Source organism: Falco rusticolus, chromosome 5 (assembly GCF_015220075.1).
Source record: "Falco rusticolus isolate bFalRus1 chromosome 5, bFalRus1.pri, whole genome shotgun sequence".
NCBI classification, from domain to species: Eukaryota; Metazoa; Chordata; class Aves; order Falconiformes; family Falconidae; genus Falco; species Falco rusticolus.
The window spans coordinates 12,519,436-12,543,863 of record NC_051191.1 but is presented as its reverse complement, the minus strand read 5'-3'; the positions used below and the strand labels follow the sequence as shown (position 1 = coordinate 12,543,863).

The 24,428-nt window shown below is 37.7% G+C and overlaps 1 protein-coding gene across 1 annotated transcript in view; it reads right to left on the bottom strand.

Moving 5' to 3' along the window:
- The window catches only part of TFEC (transcription factor EC), a gene marked incomplete at its 5' end in the record, with an annotated part of 69,150 nt that overhangs the window by 5,716 nt on the left and 39,006 nt on the right, over positions 1-24,428 (bottom strand). Inside the window, 3 exon segments of the mRNA XM_037388223.1 lie at positions 7,935-8,010; positions 12,385-12,441; positions 13,313-13,427. Coding sequence (XP_037244120.1) covers positions 7,935-8,010; positions 12,385-12,441; positions 13,313-13,427 — 248 coding nt within the window.

Below are 24,428 nucleotides of genomic sequence, written 5' to 3'. Positions count from 1 at the left end.
TTTAAGCCATTTTTGAATATACTACTCCTTTTACCTGACTTACTATGAGGTTGCTTTTATGCTTGTGGAGAAAAAAAAAAAATGGTCTGTGCTGAATGCCAGTCCTCACTGATGATAGACCAGAGAAATCACATTCATAACCATAATGGCTATGAATGACAAAATTCCAGTTCAAAATCTTGAAACAATATAAACCAAGTTTAAATCCAACAGCTACATGCATACCACAACGCAAAATAAAAGCCTTGCAAAAAACCAAAATTAAACCTGCCCATCATTCAGGAAATCATGGTTTAACTTCCAGCTTACAAGCAGTCTTACTAACAATACACTTGTCAAATGAAGCTGTTGAAGGACTTCCATGTACTCATTATCAACTTTCATGTATTCCTTCTGTAAGGCCTTGGAGGCCTTTGACAGAATGAAATGTGTTGAAAATATTTAATTCTAATAAAGTTCAGTACTTTATGATACACGATGGGCCCACTGCATTAAATAAATACACAGACAAAAACTGGGTTTATCCAGACTCTCCACTTCACTACAGATGGCTTAGACCAAGCAGAAGATTGGCAGAGGTTCTGGTCCTGTCAAACAACCCTGAGGAGGAAAAAGCTATTTAAACCAATTAGGAACCTGGGGCTGGGAGTGACAAGTAACCATCTTAGTCATATTATTTATTTTTTTTTTAGTACTATTCCAAATACATATACGCTGGCATTTATAAAGTCAAAGAGAAATATAAATTATTCCTTCGTTGCTTTAATTAATGAGATTTGCTCCTACTCACATGCTCACCTAGGGTGTGTAAAACTGTGGTCTGGAGTGGATTTATTTCAGAGGTGTCTATGCTTTACATCCAGCCTCTTAAGAATAAGTGCTTAAGGAACCTTGCATCCTTACCCCAAGGCTAAGCACCCTTACAGACTTCCACCAAAGCAGTTGTCTTTCTACTGAATATATAGGGGAAAAGCCAGGCAGGTACCAGATTTAGGGACCCAGACCACCTGCCCTTTCCTGATTTACTGTCCTGGGGATAAAAACTTATGGAACCGATAGCTTTAAAGATGCTCAGAAAAATATGCAAAATTATTTGTGATAGAGGATCACAGTATTTGACCATATTGTAGAATTTATATCATTTGCTAATGATTCGGGAGAACCAGCTTTCTGATCAAGAGGGGCTAGAATTCACATCGCTGTCCTCTTGGGCAGCACACAAACCTCAGGGCTCCAGCACCCTGGGACCTCCCCTCATCTCAGTGATGTGGGCCAGGAGCGCACAGCTTTAGGGATTAGAAGGTGAGGAGGTTAGAAAAAAAATAATTATTGTCTCAGATCCTGCCCAAAACATTAGAGACTGCGCACTAAAGTGTGTACATATTCTCATTTAGACATTCCACGGTCAAAAAAAAAGTAAAGCAGAGGTGGGATGAGGTGCCAAGACCAGAACCTGTCTCCCTCTGAATCATCACCTCCCTCCCAGTTGAATCAACCCTCTGCCTCATCCTGCTTCTCCCTGTACTTCTTGCCCAGGTGGGAGGACAGAACATTTTCCTGCCAGTTTCCCATAAACTTCCTCCTAGGAGAGGACTTTCACCTTGCGTGCAGAGTACCGATGCTCAAATTGTAAAGGTTAAGGAAGCTTTTAGTACACATGATGCTTATTTTCTGGACAGATCTTTGCCTTCCATCAGCACATTGTGATCTTGTTTGCTTCAGACCTCTTTAGAAAGTTAGGGAAAATAGTGAGAGGTCCCTATTTACACCTGAGTTGCAGTGGAGTTTGAAAGGCAGCAAGGTGCCTCTCTGCCTACACCAGAGCACTCCTGAATAAATAAAGCAGCTAAAGTTAGGACAACAGCATTTCAGCCTGGGAATCTCCCCTGTCATCTCAGATATGAGCTATATGTGCTATATATAGCTCCGAATTACAGTAGGGTTTTGTTTAATTTCAAGTGAAAACAACTGATTAAGGACATTTTAATGGCAACCTGAGAAGTGCTACAGTAATAAGAATACCTATAGCATAAGCTCTGGAGAAACACAACCTTCCTAGGCAGCGGGGGTCAGCTCCTCCTAGCATGTAATTAAGACAAAACTAAGCCAGTTTTAGGTTGATGGTCTGAACATAAAAATGTAGCACTATGAAGTTTTTTGGCATATATGTTAAAATGGAAATAATTAAGACATATAATAGCAGGAGAAAAATCCGCATATATCACATATTTGGAAAATATTTTGCAGTGATTTCACAAACAATTCCATGTCAGGATATAAAATGTCATAAATTCAAAATATTTTTTCGTTAATTTTTCTGATTGACATATAAGGTGTATGTATTCATGACTGTATTTGGAATTTTTTGTGATAAAACTTATTTATGTTATATGTAATTGACAACCTTCCTGATATTGCTTACTTTTAGTTCATTTTGTCTTGATAGAGTTCAATTTTTACATACATGGTAGTGATTTTTTTTATAGGTTGAAATAAATCTTCACTGGAGGGCTAGTTCCTAGATTCAACCTGCCAGAGAGATGGATCTGGTCAGCTTCTGTATGAAATACATAGAGATAGATACCTCTTGTGGTAATATTTACAAATTTGAGAGGCAAAACTATCACGGAGCTCTAGGATGAAAATGCTGTGGTTAAAATTATCGTTTAAGAGATTCTGCTATTTTTTGTGTGTGTGTCTGTCTGGGTGTATGCATGTATCCCACATATCTTTTGCATTGCTGTCTATACATACATATACCGACTTGTGTCTTATTAAATGAGGAACTTTGAAGTTAAATCTTCCAATGTCTGAAGGCAACACAGCAAAGGATCAGCTGGTGACCTTAGAAGTCAACTTATCTTTCACTCCATGTCTCTCTACTTATACCAGGATCAAAAGAAAATACCAAAGATGTCTGTGCTAGTTCTGCATCACAAGCACTCTCCATTCATTCTAGCCAGAGCACAATACAGCATAGGACAGTGCCAGGGAGAAACAGAGGTCCCGTGCAGATGTGCAGGGTTGGAAGAGTAGCAATATCACTAACAAGGATGAAGGCAACCAGGGGCAATAGCATGGGGGAGGTGCCTACACAGCAATAGCCTGCAATGCATCTAGCTCTGCTTAGCAGACAGGCAAGTAGATTCATCTACGATGGGAAGAAAAAAAACACCTCAGCACTTGAAGATGGATTAAATCCAAGCACAAGTGCATTAGAAGAATTCAGAAATTCTCTGATCAGTTATTTGTTTTCTGTTATTTCTCTGAAAATGCTGACTCCTAATTTGGGCACAAATGAAGTTATCTGAAAAATGATAAAAGTGGCACTAGGGAACTGTGGGGTTTGCTTTTTAGAGGTTTATAAATTGTGCTTGCTCAGTATATAACAAAGATAAAATTTGAAATAACAAGGCCTACAAACCCATTTGAGAGGCTTTAAAAAGTGAGCAGACACTGTCATTCTATTGGAAACTGCTTTATAAAAACAGACAAAACAGTTGCACTCACAACTGGTTTAAACCTACAAAGTTAGATATATGTAGAGGAATGAAGGCAGTGGGTTAATTAACATTGATAACATGCAGCTGTGGCCTTGCTTCAAAGGCAGTGGGTTGATTGACATGGATGATGTGCAGCAGTGTCTCATTCCTGCTAAGTGGTTAAATAGCCCTGAGGAGTATGGGAGGGGAGTGGCTGGATGGAAGAGGAGCAGTGTGGTCTGGTCTCTGGAGAAAGGAGAACCAGCATGGACAGTAGAATCTGATTGATGGTAAAAGCCTTGTTGCAGCCTACTAGTTTGTGCTGCAACAGGTCTAGATCAACTAGTTTTTGGAGCTAGCAGGAATTCCTTTCTTTCATGTTACTCTTTCATTGTCTGTTAATTCCTTGTTTATATTTTTTTCCTTATCTATTTTTATTGTGTGTATGTAAGACTTTATCCTGTAAATACTGAAACACATGGGATACTCTATATGTGAAACAAGTCAGTTGAGAGCAGGGAGGTTTTGCAGGCCTGATCATCAGCAATGACCTCTGCAAAGGAGGACTGTGTCTTGTCTCTCTGTCTGTGCATGTGGTACAATAACTTGAAATTTTTAGCAACCTATGCATGTGTTATCTAGTTTAATCAACAGAGGTCTACCATGCTTGACATTATTTTCATGGAAAAGTAGCAAATAACTAAAAAAGCACTTTGTTTTATTAGCTTTTGAACCCTAGCTCCTCCTAACTTTAACAGCTGAATCTCTCTACAAATCTCAAATGCCTAGACCAAAGCATGTAACTCTCATATAGGAGAGTTTCTCTTTTAGGAGAAAAGAAACATAGCCTTGAGACTGATCTTTAGCTCATTTCCATTAAAGTCACTTTAAAGTCGAAGGAGCTCTACCAGTTTATGAAAGTTGAACTCCTGTAGGAAGAATGAGAGCATCTGGTCATCTAAGATTAGATGTAATTAATGAAAACAGAGTTTGGGAGGGGGTGATAGTCACAGTGTTTGCCAGCCACAGAGCAGTTATTAGAAACAAATATATTTGTGAAGCTGAAACGATGTTTGCAGACCATTTCTTCCCCTATTTCTGAGAAATTAGCTGTGAACTATGCTTGCTCAAAGAAATACTGTGAAAGACTTTGCACTTGTTTTGATGACCTGTGCAACTACAAAGGGTGCCCTCCTGAAAGAGGCAGCAAGTTTCCATTTTACAACAGCGTGAGTATACCCAAGCTTTTCCTTTACAAGAAATGTGGCTGTGCTGGCCGCTAGCGGGTCTGTCCACAGACACCAGAGAGAAGGTCAGGCACGGGCAAATGCCGAGTGCAGAGAGGGGAGAGAGCAACCCACTACTTCTGCTCAAACCCTCAGAGGTTTTCTTAACATCCCAGTTCTGTAAAATGACTCAAATTCTTGAAGGAATGATATTTTTTTCTTCTTTGTCTTTCTGACAGTTCTAGTCCAGCTACCACAAAACAGTTCTTGTGTAGGGATTCCTAGACTCCATCACTTGTTAGCCACTGAAAAGGTGGATTCTGAAAGGCTGAGCACAAAGGTACCATGAATGGAAAGGTGTATGTGTTTAAAGGAGCAGGTTATGAGGTTTTCAGCAAAATATGACTGTTTTGGGCCTTTTTTAAGCTCTATTTATTGATTACTCTGCATAATTGTTTTGCATATCTGAATCATCTACCACTTGGACATTGAAAATACAAATGGGTCAAAATTGTTTGCAATTTATCTCAGTTTTCTAATGCTCATGAAGTGAACTTAAAGCACCCATTCATTTAAGCAATGTAATCCACACTTTTCATCAATAATTTAAAAAAAAAAATGTAAAAAGAATAGGGGTTTAAGCCAGTCAAAACAAAGTCCCCATGGTACCTCTGCAGGAGCCAAAAAAGTTCACTACACAACTAACAAAACAAAAGTGAAATACCCACACACACACACACCCCTTCTAAGAAATATAAATCTTAAAGTTTCCAAATAGCATGCGAAATGTTCTTTTCTGTTCCTGAGTCTGAATGTAATCTTCTTGGAGCCAGCCACCTGGGACAAGCATGCTAACCACAATGGCTTAGTTATAGTAGTATTTGCTCTTCAATGCAGAGGGTGATCTCCTTCACTGTCATTAGTCCAAGCATCAGTAAGGTTTCTCCTTTTACAGCTAAGTTCCCACTATAAGAAGAATCTTCTAAAATCAATATATGAGGTGAAAATACTATGTGTGATACAATACTTTATCTGTAACATTTTAAGAGATGATACATCTCTTTCTTTCAAAGAAGAGGGCAGATTGGGGGCGCAATAAGGTGTTATGGAGGAAAAAGTAAGACCTGAAAGAAAGGGTAAGGACACAGAGTTATGATTTGGCAACACAGGACCATACCATAAAGAAATAATAAATTTGTCTGCTCAGCCAAAGGAACAACGTGGTCATCAAATTACTGTATTTCCACCTACAACCATTAAAAAATGTTTACACTTCCTCAGATTAATTTAACCTGGCACCAAGCTATAGCAAAGTTATGTTATAACCTAGTTTTTCAAAAGCCTCCTGCACTTTTTGATGCTTCTTTTTGCTTAACACCAGCTTGAAAGCTTTTAGACAGGCCTATTTTCAAAGGGAGTACTGATTGCCAGCCTTTTGAAGACACCAGTCGTCAGAACCTGAGACACTTAGGTTCACCTCATGCTTTTGTAAACATAAGCCACTCTGGGGCTATCACACTGTTGGACTCAGTCATGGGTTTGCAGACTAAAACAAGAAAAGGCAAAGTCTTCAGTATCTATACCTGAAACTTTTTCATCAGGCAACAATGCCAAAATCTGTGGGTAAAATCCATTATCCACTTACTGGAGCAAAATTACAGGTCCAGATCATTCATTTTAAGAAAAGTCTAAGTGATTGCTCTAGGTATTAATAATGTTTTGAGTAAGTTTATAAAAAAACCCTGAATCCAGACCAAAACATGTAACTGAAACATCTCTGTAGGCAATCAAAAATCGCAACTGGAATTTGTAGTTCATGCCCATTTCTAATTACAGTATAACTTGCTTCTGTTATTGCTTTATAGCTGCAAACCAACAGTGCCATCCACTGTTTTTCTGAGAAATCTTTCAATTATTTGCCAAAATGGTCTTAAATACTGAAAGAAGCACCAACAAACTTAAAACACTTCCACCAGTCTGTGTTTGCAACAGATCGCATGTGGCCAAAACTTTATTTAGGTACTTAAAGCACTTCTTATTTAAAATCAGCTGTAATACCTAATTTTATATTCATAGCAAGAACACGACCATTTATCTAATCTTGGGTGGATACTGTGGAAAGAGCTGAGTCCATGAATTCCCTACAAAAGATGCAATATTTTAACTTTCTTTCCAGTGATTTCATTCCGAGTGGCTTGTTATGCCAACCTTGTACTTATGTAAGGTTCAGCTTTATGTCATTATAGAAATCCTTAATGTAATAAAAAATTTCTTAGGCCTAAGGAAAACAAAAAAGCTGAAATATCAATAGATGTTTTCATTTGAAGTATCACGCAGATCTGTATTGACATAAAAATGATAAAGACAAAATCTGTATAATCAATTTTATGCGAGTCACAATCATGCTAGTGCATGGTCTTAAGGCTTCCTTGATTGACATGATAAATCTAAGGCTAAAGTTCAACATTAAATATCACACTGAATTTTTATTGCTAGTCCTACAATAGGCTTTCCTACTGAGACAGCTTTTTTCCTATTGATGACAAATACAAGCTTTAAGGGACTGCAGGTATGGTTTAAGCAAGATGTATTTTTCTATTACTGTAAGTATATGCATTAGTATAAAATGATATTATTATAGCAATTATAGCAGTTGTTATTTTTCTCCTTGCATTTTAGGACGATTTTTTCCCCTGCATTGAATGGAGGACTTTTGAAAACTGCTCAGTCTATAGACTCAAGATGATTTTTTTATTATTTATTTATTTTTTTCCTTAGGCAAAGGGCAGACAGTGATAACATGCGTTTTGGTTTATCCCACTAGAGGGCCCGTGGCAAGGGCTGAAAGCATCACTCCTTCCTTCTCCAGAGACACCACACAATTGCTCCGAGGGACAGAGAGCTGGACTTTTTTTCTTCCTTTAGGTTTTGTTGGGTTTTGGTTGTTGTTGCAGTTTCCCCCCACCCCTCCCTTCCCGATGCGGTAGTCTCGCTTAAAACCCTTGGAATTGCTTTTATTTTATTATCCTTTCACATAAATTTTCCCAACAGGCACCAAAAATCTGTCAAAGGTTTGTTATTTTTACAGGCTGATCTGAGCCAATGATCCAGCATGGAAGATTTTGTATCCTATTTCTCAACCCTATAGCTAGTATATGCAACTGTGGGGGTTTTTCCCCTTTATTTAAACTATAAACATTATTATAGGAAAGAATGTTGAACTCACGGATCATTAGACTTGGGGATGAGTGTGCCAAGCTCCTTGATTCGGTAATTAATATTATACCTTCTTCTTCTCTCAACTGTTAAAAAAGAAACAGTTAATCTTTTTAGAGTGAAATATTCTTGGAGAAATTAAACGTAAAACATTTTAAGTAGTTAAAAACAAGTCAGTCAATGTACAGAAAATTCATTCCTCAAATAGGTGTTCCAACACGATCTCTTACCTGTCTCTGATTTACTGTCAGGAGAAACTCCATGCTTAGCACTATCTATATATCTTACCCTACCTGTAGGTTTCTCCCATTTACAAGTAGACTCCTAGAGAATGAAATAGTCACATGTTGTCAAAATGTGAGCTAACGCTTCTTTTTTTTGTGATGTTTATGTATCTTTTCTCCATCCTGATCCCACCCAACTGATTTTTCAGTTTACGGGAGTTTTGCTGATGACTTCAACACAACTCATCAAGCATTCCAGATTTAGGCAGAACTCCTGCTACAGATCTCAGCTAACAGCTTCACTGTCCCTAATCTACAGGTACCAGTACTGGAGATATATGTTTCCCTATGGACATATGGGAGGGAGGACATAACTGCAACTGTATCCGTTCACTGAATCTGAGAAAGGTTGTGTCGCAGAAACACTGCAGCCACAGCACATCTGTTTCCTTCAGTGATGGACAGCAGAAGCATGCTTACAATAACATCTAAAACATCTGAGAAATTAAGAAAAACATAATTTAAACAATAATGTTTTCTGTATTTAAATTTGTGCTTCTCCTAACATAAACTACATATCATATCTTGGTTTGCTTGTAGTTTAGTTAGAAAGGAAAAAAACCAGAAAATAAGGTTCTTACAATTATTATAAAATTCCCCCCCTCTGCTTTTAGTCCACTTTATCAAGCATTGTATTGGTTTCCAGACTGGGGGTGTGACCCTTCCCTGCCCAAAGGGTCTGTCACCTTTCTGTCTCCCATTTCACTAATTAGGAGATAATTCTCCTCTGCTTCCTCATATGTTTTTCTCCAGCTACTTTTACATGTAGAAACGTCACACTTTTTAGTGGATAGGCCCAAAGGACATCTCATCACCTTGGGGGATTTCTTGTGCATAATTGTGGCATAGAAAGTATATTCAGTGAGAATGTAGTCCTGCTGTGGTAGTGCTAGCTGTCAGAGACCAGCAGTGATGTTCTACTGGTTTAAACTCACACTTTCCTCCACTGCTTCCATGTTGTACTTTAACCCATTCCAAACCTCACTGAATGGACAGGATTCAGCTTTGGTCCAGCACTAGCATTGCTTTGAGCTATTTCTCTTATCCCTTGCTTCTTGGAAGACCTCACCTTTGGCTCAATATACTAATGCTGCTGTCAGACCACATCTGGACAGCTTGGAACATTGGCAGAGTGGATACATGTTCCCCTCTTCCACGTATGGAGTTATGCATTTAAAGTCTGATGTCCTAATTTTGAATATAAACACAAAACCCCCGGCAGAGCTAAATTAGAAGTGTGCAGCCAAGGGCGGCCTGGTGGGTCTTCCTAGCCTGGCTTCAACCTTCTCACAGCCATATGAGCGTATCACTTTTGGTCTCAGCCCCACCACATAGATCACGTTGAGTTCTTTTTCCAACACATAAAAGTATTTTTTCTTCTTGTCTGTGTGAGGGTCTTGGGTTTGTGCAGCAGTCTGTTATTTCCTCCCTAGCTGATTCCTGCGCAGGGAACTCCCTAGGTGGTATTATTTACCCTAACAGGGTGCTCTGCCTTGGTGAGACATACTATCTTATCTTACTTTCTGTAGAAACACAAATTTCACTCAACAGATTAAAGCATCTCAGGTTTTGTATTCATGATTCACTTATTTATGTTATAATCCTCCTGAGTGTACTGTTAAGGGACCCCTTGCATCCCAGTGGCATGAATGTGCTGGATCTCTGTAGGAGAACACAGTGTACAAAAGCACATAGCAACTGAACAGTTTAAAAGATACATTTCAGTTGTGTTGGCAAAACAACGGCAGGGCAAACAGAGTTAAAGCATGTGCCTTAATTACATAGTCATATGGCATAGTAGCTGTTGTTTAATTCATGTTTATAACATGGAAAAGCTCTGCAATATACTTATCAAAAAGTAGTCAACTAAACATTGGCTACAAATAAGGCAAAGAAAAAATTTTCTTTCTAAGTGGACACTTACAGAATTCTTTCTCTTTGTATTTTTGCAAGTTTTCCTGATAAGAAACTTCCAATGGTTCTGCTAGTGGATTCGGGGGGAAATTTTGGAAACATTTCATAGAGATTTCCTAATTAATGTCTGTTACAGTTCCAGTGGTATCCTGTGTTATTGATTTATTAAATTATAAAGTATTAAATTATACCAAAGCCAAACCAGAAAAATATTTTTCAAACTACACGGACAGGATGACCATATAACACAAAAATTACACTATAATTCTTAGTCTGGAAAAACAAACAAACAAACAAAACAAAAAAGCACCAACAAAACGCATTTAGTAATGATTTAAACTTGCTGTTACATGAAGAAGGGGTTCCATTTCTTAAATCTAAATACCTTTTCATGGTTTCTTTGAGGGTCTAACCTTTCAAAAGGAACTTTTTTCCTTGTTCCTCATTGGTATGAGAAGGTACAAGAACATTTCAGTAAAATGTGGACCTTAAGTCAACACGAAACATGAATGCTTGTATAATTCTGGTCAAGTTCCAAAACTTGATTTTTCAGACCATCTCTAAAATAAACCCCATACTCACAGAAGAGTAAATCACACTAATACAGCCTTTATATGTAATGCATCAATATGTCCAAGCCATCAGATAGCAGAGCTATCTTCAGAGAGACTTTGCGCTCTGAAGTATACACCTGGAGCCAAACCAGAAGAGATGCTGCACGTCTGCATGCTATCATCATGGCATATAACCTTCAGTTCAGTTGCCAGTGGTGAGAGACAGTTCTCAGACATGTCTTCTGTGGTCAGGAAGGATGATCTCAGAGCCAAAACAAACAATGGAGGCAAAGTAAGGCCTGGCATCCCTAACATATACACGTGCCTGCCTTTCCCCTCGCAGTTCCTGACAACTCCTGTTTACCACCTTTCCTAGTCCAGCAAAAACTCCCTATTCCTGCCCAAATGAGACAACTGGCATCTGCACTGGCACCTCAGAGATGTACTAGCAACAGGTCTAAAAAAACTACATGGTTTGTCTGTAATCCACAAAAAAAGTACAGACAGAAATAAGGATGCCTCCTGGAAAGTCTAAGTAGTAGAAAGTTGTCCGCAGTTGTTGCTAGCACATTGTACCAGTGGATGTGTAATTCCAGGTACATAATTTCAAGGAAGTAAAGCCATAAATCCCTCTAAGATTACCAGAATAGCCAAAGAACCAAGATATAAATAAGAGAACAAAGATATAAATAGTGGCTATTAACTAATTACCAATTATAGAATCATAGAATATCTCAAATTGGAAGGGACTCATAAGGATCATCGACTACAACTCCCAGACTATTTCTGCTGGAAAAAGTGGAAAGGAGGACTGGATAATGCAATTGCTTTATTCAACTCTTTCCAAAAAGAATCCTTCAGGTTTTCTATTTCAAATTACTTTTTAGAGGGAAAAATTGCCTCGTTTTATAGGTAATCTTTCAGCAATAAAACAATTTTTTCTTCTATTCTGAATAAACCAAAACATTATTTATTTTTATAAGTTTCATATTTAGACACTGAACTATGAATTTTGTTATGTTCTAAGCCTAAACTACAGAAAACTGTTCCTCTAGGACTGAAATGCCTAATGTCAGGACAGGGCTGCACTGTTCCCCCAAAGGGAAGCAGAACTGTATCCCACCCTGCAGAGGTTAGGGGGCCTGGGTATCACAGCAGCGTCAGAGCACTGAGTCACCCAGTCCTACCCTGATCTCCTTTTATGACCAACGATTTCTACAACTTTAAATGCTTAACTAGTGTTTAGAAGTTGTCTGATATCTTCTGTAAATATTTTTTTCCTTCCCATCACCCACAGAGAGATACAGCCTCTCCCTTGGGTGCTTCGGGAAGGAAGGTGTGAAGTCTGCATTTTCACTGTGCTTTTTCTCATTACCTGCCTCCTTTCTTGTCTGTTTTGCCCTGTAATTCTTAAAGACAACATCAAGTAAAGTGTGCAGGATACTTGTACAACTGTAGAATAAAACCGTAGTAGCAGGAGGTGATATGGAAAGAAATTAACTACAATATGCAAAATATTTTGAAAGACAAAAGTGGAAGGCAGAAATTAATTTCAGGGAAGAAAGCTCTGTGGTTAGCTGTGTTTGCAGACTGAGTTCAATTTGATTACCCTGGTAAGATGCTGATCTAGAAGAAGAGCAGAGACATGGTAGCTAATGTATATTATCTTTGCATTCCCCATATATTCCATTAAATGAGATATACTTACTGAGATTGTGGTTATCCTTTTTTTGTCTCTCCTTTGCCATTGCTCGTGTATCTGCTTCTGACAGAAAGTAACATTTATTAAAGCAGTCCTTAAGTTGCAATTCCAGTACTTCTTTCACTTTTTCAAAATAGCCTCTTGTCACAAAGAGCAGCCTTCTAGTCTTTTTACTTCATTACTCTTTCTATTATTAAACAAGATCATAAGCAAATCTATATTCTACCAGTACTAAATTTTGAGCAAGTCTGGCAAGTTGCTTAAGATTTGGTTTTTTATTGCACATTTTTTATTTAAGAACATAGAAATGCCATGGAGGGGTGTTTTTCTCCAATTTGCTGTATTTTACATGAGGATAAAACCTACAATAAACTAATGTGAATATGTATTTGTATGTCCCATAATGCAGGAGTTAATCAGATTTGTAAGACATTGAACAAACTCACTGTTTCCTCTGAGTGACACTAATAAATTGTACATGGTTGTTAGCATTTTTTGGATTAATTGTATGTAACTTTTAAAGTTGTTAATCTACTAATATAGATTTACCTTGAATAACCTTATTGTAAGGTTTTAAAAGAACCATTTGTTCCACCCTGGAACAAATTTAATGGATGATAATTTATTTATGCTGTTGAGCAGGAGCCAACATGGGGAAGAATCTACTATGTTTCCTAAAATAATTAAGTTTATTAGAAACACGATATTCATAAAAAACAGGGGGCAAACATGGTTTCTTAATTGCTAAACAGAAGAACAGAAATAAAACATTTTTCTTGGTCTTTGTTATTTTCCTTAAATAAAACTACAAACTGGAAAATGCACAGGAATTTAATTATGGACATCTATTTCACGGGTAAGATTTTTTCAGCTTTTGAGAGACACGCCGTCACTTCTGCAATTACAAAATACTAAAATATCAGAGTTCTTTTACCTGTGAGTTCCCTTTTTACTGGTAGGTTAGCTGGGCAAGAAGCATTTGTGAGACCCATATTAGCTGGTGCCATTCCCTGGTCACTGTTATATATATCCAAAATGCTGCTAGATAGCTTGAGGGGTAGGGGGAGGAAAGAACAATAAGAAAAAAAAAAAGTTAAAGACTTAAAAGATTAAAAAAAAAATAAATACGAAGATCAAATATCTTTCAAATATCTTTGTATATGAGTCTGGTGTTCTTCAGAAGGAGCTGTGTATGTGTGTCTATAGGGAAAGCTTCTGTTATATAGGATTAAGTAAAACTGAAAGTGAAAGGTCACAGTCTGTCACTTCTCCACAAGCAGCTTTCTGAGTGCCCCTTGTGTGGGTTTCGGATGCAGAGAGGTGGCACGGTATGGCCCCCAGTGTCTGTTCTTCAATTACTTCTATACCATATTTTCCAATAACAGCATTACCACAAACGCACTTCAAACATTAATTAGGCTGAAAGTAAAAATAACCACCTTGCTGGTTTTGCCCTACTCCCCGGTGATTTTTTAACCACATCACTGAACTCCGAATTGGTACTTCATTCATACTGCGCCTGGTTTAGCAGTATAAAGACTGAGAGACCCAGTTAGATGCAATAGTTAAAATTAGAGTGGACAGAACATCAGACTACGCTGTAAGGAAAGAAACTGTGCTGTTGTCAGGATAGACCAGATACCCTAATGGTTTTAACACGCATAACATTTATGATCATGTATACCATTATCCTTATTACCTTCCAAAATGCAATATAACATTCTTTAAATAAACCCATGGAATGCACTTACAGAGAAGGCTAAAGTATGTGTCTATGGATTCCAGATAATTACTCAAATATTACTTTTACTTGAACAATGTTACATATCTGAAATAACTGTAAAATACATGGAAGATTAGTAAAGAACAGCGCAGGGTTTGCTCACTTTCTATGACTGTATAACCAACCTTTCAGCATTGATCATTATCTTATCTATATTTGTACGTCCATGTGAAAATAACTGTGTAACAGGAGTGCAAGTCTAGATTCCCAAAAAAGGTTTGCATTCTTACTGACTTTTAAGGCAATAGAAGCAACATTTATTTTCATTTTATCATGTATATAAAGTTTGTGCTGTCTTTTTTTTAATTATTTTTTCCACCAACACACAAGAACTCAAAAGTAGAGTTTGGGTCCACCTGGCCAAGAGGAAAAAAAAAAAAAAAAAAGAAAAAAAAGAAAGAAAAGATGAAAAAGCAGGTGAAAAAAATGTGGAAAATTGTTGGTAAAACTACTGACCTGAGACAGAAAAACATGAAAGGAAATCAGGAGTTATTTAAGAAAATTGTTTTTCATAGACAAGAAAACATGTTTTTACAGATCTGCCCTGCACCCAAGGATCCTGAAACATCCTGGAATTTTTCAGGGAGGTCATTAAGCCACAACCATAGGTCTGCTGGGAAACTTTTATTAGATTCTGATAATCTTTTTTCTTGTAGAGACTATGAGTTTCATTACAAGTTATTTTCAATGGAGACACTTTCCCAGTGACTTGTCAGTGTGAAATTGTTCCACAGCAGTGATTGCTATATTTTTATATTAAATATGAAAATTTAAATGTTTTGTGTTTAAATAATGATTTTACTAAATTAACCAATAACTTTACTAAATTATCTGAGAACCTAGTTTGTGTTAAATTTCCCCAGTTGTATAACCTACAATGAAATGAAGCAATCAAGATTCTTTTTGAATACATAAATAACATGCTCATATTTAAAGTAGAGGTTTATTACTTAGGAGAGCTGACAATTCTTAAATACCAGTAGAAATCACAACACCAAGTCAGTTTTGAAAATCTGCTTACATATTTGATCTCTCAGTGAAAATACCTTTTAAAAGAATGTTTGGAATTCAGTTGAGTATTATTCAAGAACAAGCTATGTTTAATATGCAGGATTTGAACGCTAAGCGTATTCGCACGTTAAGCACCTTTGTTTCATTCCAGAGTGGTAAACTGACAAGTATTATAGAATTCACTGCAGTTTTACCTTTGTATTTTCTTTGTTCCAGGGATAGTTTAACTATACTGCAACAGTGAATTCATATTAGCTCTAGACACATATTTAATTACTTCCTGCACTCATGTAAATGAATTTGCTTTATTGAAATTATATGAAAAAAAAAAAAGACTGATATAAAAAACCGAGAGTCAATGCAACTTCTACACTTATTCCAGTGGACTTTGGATAAGGCTGTTATATGGTTTAGGCTACCAGTTTTGTGAAATGCTAGGAAATAGTAATCACTGAAAATAACAGAGCTTTGATCAGCCTGGTCTAGTGGAAGGTGTCCCTGTCCATGGCAGGGCATTGGAACTAGATGATCTTTAAGGTCCCTTCCAACCCAAACCATTCTGTGATCCTGTGATTCTGTAATAAATAATTTAACAAATGAGAAATGCATAACTATTATATATTACATATTTCACACAGCTGTGTACACGAGTTCAACAACTTCATGAAACTGGTGGTAATATTTTAACTTTAGAAGATTATCAATACCATGAATGAAAAAAATCAGAATTGTAAACCACAGTTTGACACAAACACATGAGATACTTCAGTGATTACTTCCAATTTTCAAGCGGTAATTCACCTTTATCCTTGAAATATAGTTAAATTTCCATAGTCTATTCACAGAATTATGAATTCAAACAACAAGGCCCAAATCCAAGAGGAAAGGTCATGAATGGCCAACTTAGGTGGTAGTGAAAAAATAATACCAACACACCTGAAAGTTCAGAAGTGTGTGAGGGTTCAAAAGAGGGTATGTATACTCAACTTAGAACCACAGCTAAACATTTCAGTTGAATTTGATTACACTGTTGATGAAGGTACTTCCATCTAACTCAGCCGGCATTGTTTGGAGTTATGAGTTCACATGCCTCCTTCCATCGGCAGAACCACTGGGGCAGTGTCATCCCACAGAGCCACGGCTGCAAGCAAGTACCTGTCCATGGTCCATGTCTGGCTGCGCTAATGCTGAGCAGTGAAAGGCAAAAAATATTTTCCCAAATGTCCCATATCATCTTTGTCTTACACAGACATTCTCCAGCACTTTTCCCCTCATCATCTGGCAATTTTTATCAGTCATCAAGAAAACAGAGTCATGACTCCGTGTGGAAACAATGAAAATGAAACTCAAACCAAAGTCATTCATCTACTGATGACTACAATGATGTAACTTCACTAGTTAGAATGTTTCACTGTGTTAATCCAGAAGGGACAGGCAAGGAAGGAGAGACACTGGGTTAACCATGTATGTTAGGGAGCGTTTTGATTGTCTAGAGCTTCAAGATGGTGACACAATAGGGTTGAGTGTTTATGGGTAAGAATCAGAGGGAAGGCCAACAAGGCTGGGAGTCTGTTACAGACCACCCAGCCAGGATGAAGAGGCAGATTAATTGTTCTATAAGCAGCTGGGAGAAGTCTCACAATCACTAGCCCTTGTTCTCAGAAGGGACTTTAACCTATCAGATGTCTGCTGGAAATATAACACAGTAGGGAGGAAACAGTCAAGGAGGCTCCTGAAGCGTGTGGAAGAGAACGTCCTGACACAGCTGGTGAGGGAGCCAGCTAGGGAAGGTGCCCCACTGGACCTGCTGTTTGTGAACAGAGAAGGACTTGTGGGTGATGTGATGGCTGGAAGCCGTCTTGGGCGTAGTGATCACAAAATGAGAGTTGTCCATTCTTGGAGAAATAAGGAGGGACGTCAGCAGAACTGCCACCTTGGACTTCCAGAGGCAGACTTTGGCCTGTTTAGGAGATTGGTTGGTGGGGTCCCTTGGGAGGCAGTCCTGAAGGGAAAAGGAGTCCAACAGCACCATCACACAGAGCTTACAAAATTCTCACCCGTTTACCAATCTTGAAAGCACTAATTTCTGAGCTGCAGAATCTGTCATTCCAATTGAAACATTCACAGGTGTGACAAACATGACCATTCTTAATAATCCATAGGTAGGATAGCCATGGGGAACAGAAAATTGTAGGTTTGACCCTCCTTAAGTCTGTTATCATTCTCAGTCAGTGTGCTGAGGGACTGAGGAACAGAATAAACAGCTTACTCTTCTGGCCATAAAAAGTTCATACAAAAAAAAAAAAGGTTCTTTTCTTCATACCTATATCCCTTCCAGACTTAGGTTTGCTGTCTCTCTTCGACATTTGGGTGATTCTGCTCTGTACAAAAGCAGTTGTGCCAATCACGCTATTAACTGCCGCCTTCCTGTGCATTTAGTAGAAATCCCAAGTATATTGTAACGGCCACTGTGATCGATAAGTGGCTTCTTGAAGGACAGAGGCACTGGTGATCTCCCTTTGGCACACTGCCTTCATTCTCAGCTAGCCAGCACAGCATTTTCACACTGACTGTAGGGTAACATGGGTATAAAGCACCAGTAAATTAGACTAACTTTGATAGTACCTTTGTTCCTACAGAAATGGTGACACATGGCAAAAGTCTGCTGTGAGTTAGTGTGTGAGGAATAACTCTCAACGTTAGGATTCAGGATCAGGAGAAGAAATAGGGGTGATTAATCTGACCTGTCTTGGACACTTAGAGTGATCTGATTCACCTCTGTTTCTTCTTCTGGACTCCAAAGAAAGCCTGGGGTGACTGTTGCAGGCTTTCTACATTTACCTTCTCATGAAACCTCACTGTGCTCCTAATGTGAAAATTTCCAAAATTTTAAAAACACATTAAGAACAACAAAGAAAATCAGACTGGATCTTCTTGACAAATACTCACATTTCTGATTATGGGGGAGTTTTAAAAATACAAAGCCAGAAATGTATTGAAGTATTTTGTTGAAACTCTCTACCTGAATTTGCCCTGCATTGATATCAAACATGGAAAATCCCAAGGAATTTCCTTGCTAATGTTACTGAACGCTGAGAACAATCTTAAAATAGAAGTTGGCCAATTTTGACACAACATGAGGCAAGATAAGGCTTTTGTCTGTCAAAGCAGGAGGTCCTTTAAGAAAAGTAGACACGTGGGAAATAATGGATTTTTAAATTACAAGATTAAAATATATAGCGCAATATATTAAAAATTGTGTGTCAAAATATAACTAGTTGTTTGGACATGCACTGAAACTCCATGAACCATAATGCAATTTACTTCTTACAATGTCATGTAAGCGGGGAAAGAGTTTGCAGTACTGAAGCTTCAAATAGCTTCCAGTTCTATATTACAAGATAAATATATATATTGACATAATCTTAAAAAATCCAACACAATATTAAAAGCACAAATCATTTACAATGGCATAATTACAATGATATATGTACAACGATGATCTTACACTTATATAGAACCTGATCAAACCTGATGAATCCCAAAACACTTTAAAAGTCAGGCTGATTACACTGCATCAAAAGCATGTTCTTGCTTTCTGTTTAGAGATATGGAAACACAGACATTTGGGTATGAAAATTCATAAGTCCCAGGAAATAATCTATTTATCCTGCAGGTGTCATAAGCTGTATTGGTTCACACCTGTGTTGTCCTGAGAAGTCCTGGTAAATCACATAATTTCCAACCTTTTCATTCATGATACACAAATTTATGTATGCGTGTCTCAGAATTTAGATGCAAGTGTCCCGTAAGGGGTGAGCACACACATATTAAAAACAGGAGTAGATAATTAGCCATTTTTCCTATTTCTAAAATACAGCCAGCTGTGGACAAAAGATTAACAACCTTTAACATAGCAAATGGTTATGTGGGAATAACCAATGACAATGTGGTACAGGAAGAGAATAATACCATATCTAATTAAAACTGCAAGGAGAATTAAAGAAAGCAGACCATAATTAACGAAGTTAACATTTGGCAAGGACACTGGGGTTAATATTCTTCCTTTTGTATAAAGTGTCATGGGATCTTCAATGCCTGTGCGCAAAGACTGGAACATGAGAATTTCCATTCATGAGGCTCCATCCTGAAAGATGCTCAACTTCGAAGCTTAGACCAATTATAAAAGCAAATTTCAGTTGAAGTACCTGATTGAGTGCCTGGCTTAAGCTCAGCTGCACCTCACAAGAGTGTGACCTTATGCTTGTTGGAGGTGTCCAAGAAAAGTATTGCAAAGGCCTCGTCCAGAGCAACTTCTTGTATCCAACACTTAGGTCTGAACTATGCAGGTGGGTTTGTGTGGCAAATATTAAGGGTTTGTTACCTGCAGGGATGTCTAGCAATGGACAGCTATGATCACAATTTGCAATCTCTAATGCCAAGTTAAGCTTTTTTTAAAGGAAAACATTACTAATACAAGAAAAACATTGCTTTATTAAGGGAAATCGTGGCATTCAAAATCCCATACCATGGTACCTTATGGTAACTATGTAATTTCAAGGAAGACTTAAACAAAATAACATTTCCTTGCCTTCCAGGAATGAAAGAGAAAGATTCTTAATGTGGGAATAAAATATATGGATATGGTTGTCTATGCTTGTTTACCTGTAATTCCTAGACAGCTCTATGTCACAGTAGTGTTCACTTACATGATCATATACCATTGAAATATTTTTCCATTCTGGCTAAACTTTGCATGACGTGTTTGTCTTACAGTAACATTCGTGTTCATAAGGATCATGGCTCTATCACTGTCAGTGTTGTACATCTAAAAAAAAAAAACAGCCCAACCTCTTCTGAAGTCAGCTAGACTTTCCTTAAATTAAAAATTCTGCTGAATGCAGTAATGCCAGTGTGGACTAGAGGCATTTCCTGGATATTGGGTTCCTTTAACATATCATCACATAATCCATTTCATAAACCAATAATGTTCTGTCCAAAATCAATTAAGTTTCACATCTCCAATAGTTTAATTTGGAATATGTTCCAAAAATTGAATAATCAAAAATCACTGCTGAAAAGCTTTCATTCTATTTCTATTCTTAGACAAATTTTATCTTGGTTTTGTATCCCTTTAACTTATTTAGTTCATTGTTTTAACTTTCCCATGGGATTATTGTGACTGACCATAGCTCCTTAAGGCTTTGGTCTGCTAAGTTGAACAGGCCATGCTTCTTTAGCCGGACTTTTCATACTATGATATGTCCGAACAGGGCTCTCACTGCCTTTCCTACTTTGAGTTAGTTTTCCTGAAGGGTAGAAACCTTAATTTGTCTGCAGCATCCTAAAAGTTTTGCACCCAGTGAATTCCACAGTGGATATTTCCTTGTGACTCTTGGAAATCTCTCTTGTGATGGATCCTAAGATCATATTTATCTCATTTTTGCAGTCCTATCATTTTGATGGCTTACAGTCATCCTCTGAGCAACTAATGTAACCAGATCTTTCTCTGTCATCTCCAGTTAATGAGCTCTCAGCTTACTGCAGACATTCCTGTTATTAGTATTTAAATGAATGACCTTGCACTCAGTACTATTACATTCCTTCCATTTATACTGTTCTGTCACCACAGTCCTATAATTCTTCCTCTATGATATCCTCATCCTCCTTTGTATTGGCAATACTTTCTACTTTTGCTACCTCAGTAAATTTCATCAGCATAAATGTATTTTTTGTACCAAGGTCACTAATGAAAATATTACATAAACTGAGGCTGAGGACTGATTCTTGGAACACTTCATTAATATCTTCTCTTTTAACAAAATCTTCATCCCATCTTTAGCTTGACCCTTAACCTGAAAAAAATCCTGTTCAGTTGCTTTCTGTATAATCTGTATTGCATTTTACTAATATGCATTCATAAAAGAAGACTATAATAAAATAAACCCTGGATAACCTAGCTAGAAAGACTAGTTCCACTAGCAAACAGCTCTCCATGCATCGAAAAGGGTGTCGCTAATCATGGAAGTGATGGAGGGTATGTACATTTTTAACGAGCAGACACCTTACATGTTCTAGTTGCCTAAAATACCTAGGATAGCACGAGCTTTTCACCAAAGGCATCTGGACTGTCCTGACAGGTCAAAACAATTCACCAGCTATCCTGCTGTCCCTGGAGGGACCTGGGAACAAGCAGCAGGATGGATTGTCCTGTTAGTGGAGGCTTATTTCCAGCTACCATTTCTCCCGGGGTCTTATTTCCTCACAGTCACATTCACAAGCCCAAGTGTGTGATCAGAAGGGTCAAGATGCCCCCAGGAAATACGAAGGTCAGGACTAGATTGCCTCTGCCAGAGGTCCTCATTCTGCCCAGGTCAGAAGAGGCCATGAAAAAGAGGGCAAGTCGGAAGCAAGCTGCAGGAAAAAACTTCCTTTGCTGCCCTCTTTTCCAGGGTTAATCTCTGCAGACATGCAACTCACTGAAGGTGCCTACATGCCTATATATCTCCTGCAGTAACAGAAATATGGCATACATCCAGGGTAGCTGTGAGTACAGACAGTTCTGAGGATCATTGGCCCTGTTACACATGGTCAGATCGCCCACACTGCACCTGCAGACTTGGCAAACTCAGGTAACAGGGAAGGTAACACACATCACTTGCCACACGAAGAAACCATGTAGCTGCCTAACCTGAAAGGTGGAGTACTGTATGTGCACAAGAAAATTTCTTTTGCTGCCTGCTAAGAGCTAGTACTTGCTCTGACTGTATCTAGGCTGAAGTGTTCACATGTGAAATATTAGTACAATACTTTATCCTTTCCCACCCTAAATATAACCCACTTAAATCATGTTCTCATGAACCTAATTGATAGCATCACTTCAAAGAACAGTTTTGTAAAATGAGGCTACTTCTTCTTAGCCACAAAAAATATATTAGCACCCATCCATTTCGAAGTGGTTCTTGCTCATTCATTTTAATTAAAAAATCAAAGCAGTGATTTTACAGAATTTTTGTACTACTATCCATTTTTGCACCCCAAATGTAGAAATCTAAATTTTGAACTGCATCCACAGTCCATTTTACAGTAAAAGTTTGTTCAGTATTTGTGTTGAGACATAAAAACTACATACTTAATTCCTTCTGCTTTCTTTCTTGTTTATTCATGACAGTTAAAAAACCCCTTTTTTGCATCTTTGAAGTTCACAGATTAACTTCAAAATGTGCACTTAATTTGGCCAAATATGAAATAATCAATAAATGTATAGTAACCCAGTCATTGCGAATGCATTTTCTAAATAGCAATATCTGGTATACCAGGTGTTTCCAATTTTTGCCAAGCAGAAAATGGGTATTTCTTGTGTGTTTTAGTAAATTGTGACATTTCATCTAATTCAAAGGTACTGGAGACAGGATGCATAATCTCGTGGGTCAATACAAGTCCTGTACTCAGAAGACTGGTGTTCAACCTCTGCCTTTTCTTTTTCTTAAAGAAAGTTGAACAACATAAGCTGTGATACATTTTTTCTTACTAAGGATGTGTTTACACTGTCAACTGTGCAAAAAGGTTGTACTATATTGATTTTAGAGTCTAGAACAAGAAGATGCCATTCACAGCTAAATGGTTTAGGTCCTTTCATATATGCAATACAAAATTCTTATATTTGAAAATAGATGGATTTTAGCAATAACTAATACCCAAATGTTCCAGTTCCTCTTTTTATTATCTGAAGAGAACAGCAGAAAAGCTAATGCTTCCCTTTCAGACTTGTTTTCCTTTGAACAAATTGTACTCCTTCTATATTTATCTTTAACATGGTTCATAATTACACACTCCTCAACCAGGGACTTAATGTTCAGATATATTATATTACATATTATATATTATGTATGAAAACCGGTTCATTTTTTATCTTCAAATAATGATCATCATGCTAGTTCATTATTCATCAGAGAAAAATGAACTCTGTTCATATTCCCAGTTACAGTACATTCCTGCCCTGATCATACACATAGAAGTCCATTGTCTAGATAAATGTCTGATCAAATATGACCGAGCAAAGGAATTTTCTGGAGAATCAGACTTTTGCAGGAGAGTTCTGTTCTTTCAGTTATCATCTCTTATGCCGGTTTTATCTGTTCTTGGCTTTTCTGGTTAAAAAACAAACATAACAGACACAGACCAAAAGTGAAGTGATGTTGTGATACTGTCATCATCCAACCTGCAGCTGGAACTCATACATTACAGGAGTACTGCCCAACTAACCTCCGGGCTCTGAAACCCAGACTGCAATTAAATGACAGCTCTATTAGCTGTTTTACTAAGATTATTTCACAAGTAACACCAGCTAATGAACTAATGCCTGTTTCCATCCGATTTCTATTTCTCTGGCTACCATACGTAAATGAATATACCAAATCATTCAAAGTCTTCCTCTAAAAGCAATGCACAAATGTCAGCACAAAACCACAAGAAAAGTGAAAAACTGAGGCCAAGGGACAAGTGAAAACCAGATATTATTTTTGCAGGATTAGAATACGGGGCATTTTCTCTTAAATACAGATTCTAAGATCTCTATTATGAGTATTTATATCAGATATATATATTCTATGCTCTATATTATGTCCTCTTACATTCCACATATCACCTAAGTATCTGAATACATTACAGTAAGGGATTTACTGATTTCTGTGATCTAGTGTGTTCAGATGGATTAACATGCACCATGTAGAGTTTCGCTTTGGTTGGAATTCCTTTCTGTAGCAGTTGATTCCAGATAGGTTCACAAGTGTTTATTTCTAGTATAAAAATAAGTGTACTACTAAGTAACTACTTCATAAACTACTGTACACCTATAGTAAAGGTCATAGAAGGCCATGGCTGATGGAGAAGGAGGTGCTAGGAGAAGCAGTTGCATCTTTCAGGAGGTTATTTCTCAAAATGACCTTCAAGAAATCGTTGTTTTCCACAAGTTAGCTTTATCTTGCAGTAAGGAACTCGACTGTGCCTGGAGAACAAAGTGGCCACTGTTGTTGCACCTGAGCTCACAAGTCTCTTATTCAAGCTATGTAAATGCCATTGACAGTAATTCATAAAATTTAGCCCCAGAAGCAATCATAACCTATAAGCTACAGACCTCAGGGAGCTTAATGTAGCCTTCTTTATTACCCATCATCTACCAAGGACTTCAGGTCTTGCATTGCTGGATGCATACAACACTACAAGACACGCAGCAGGGTGTGTGAATCAAGGCTTT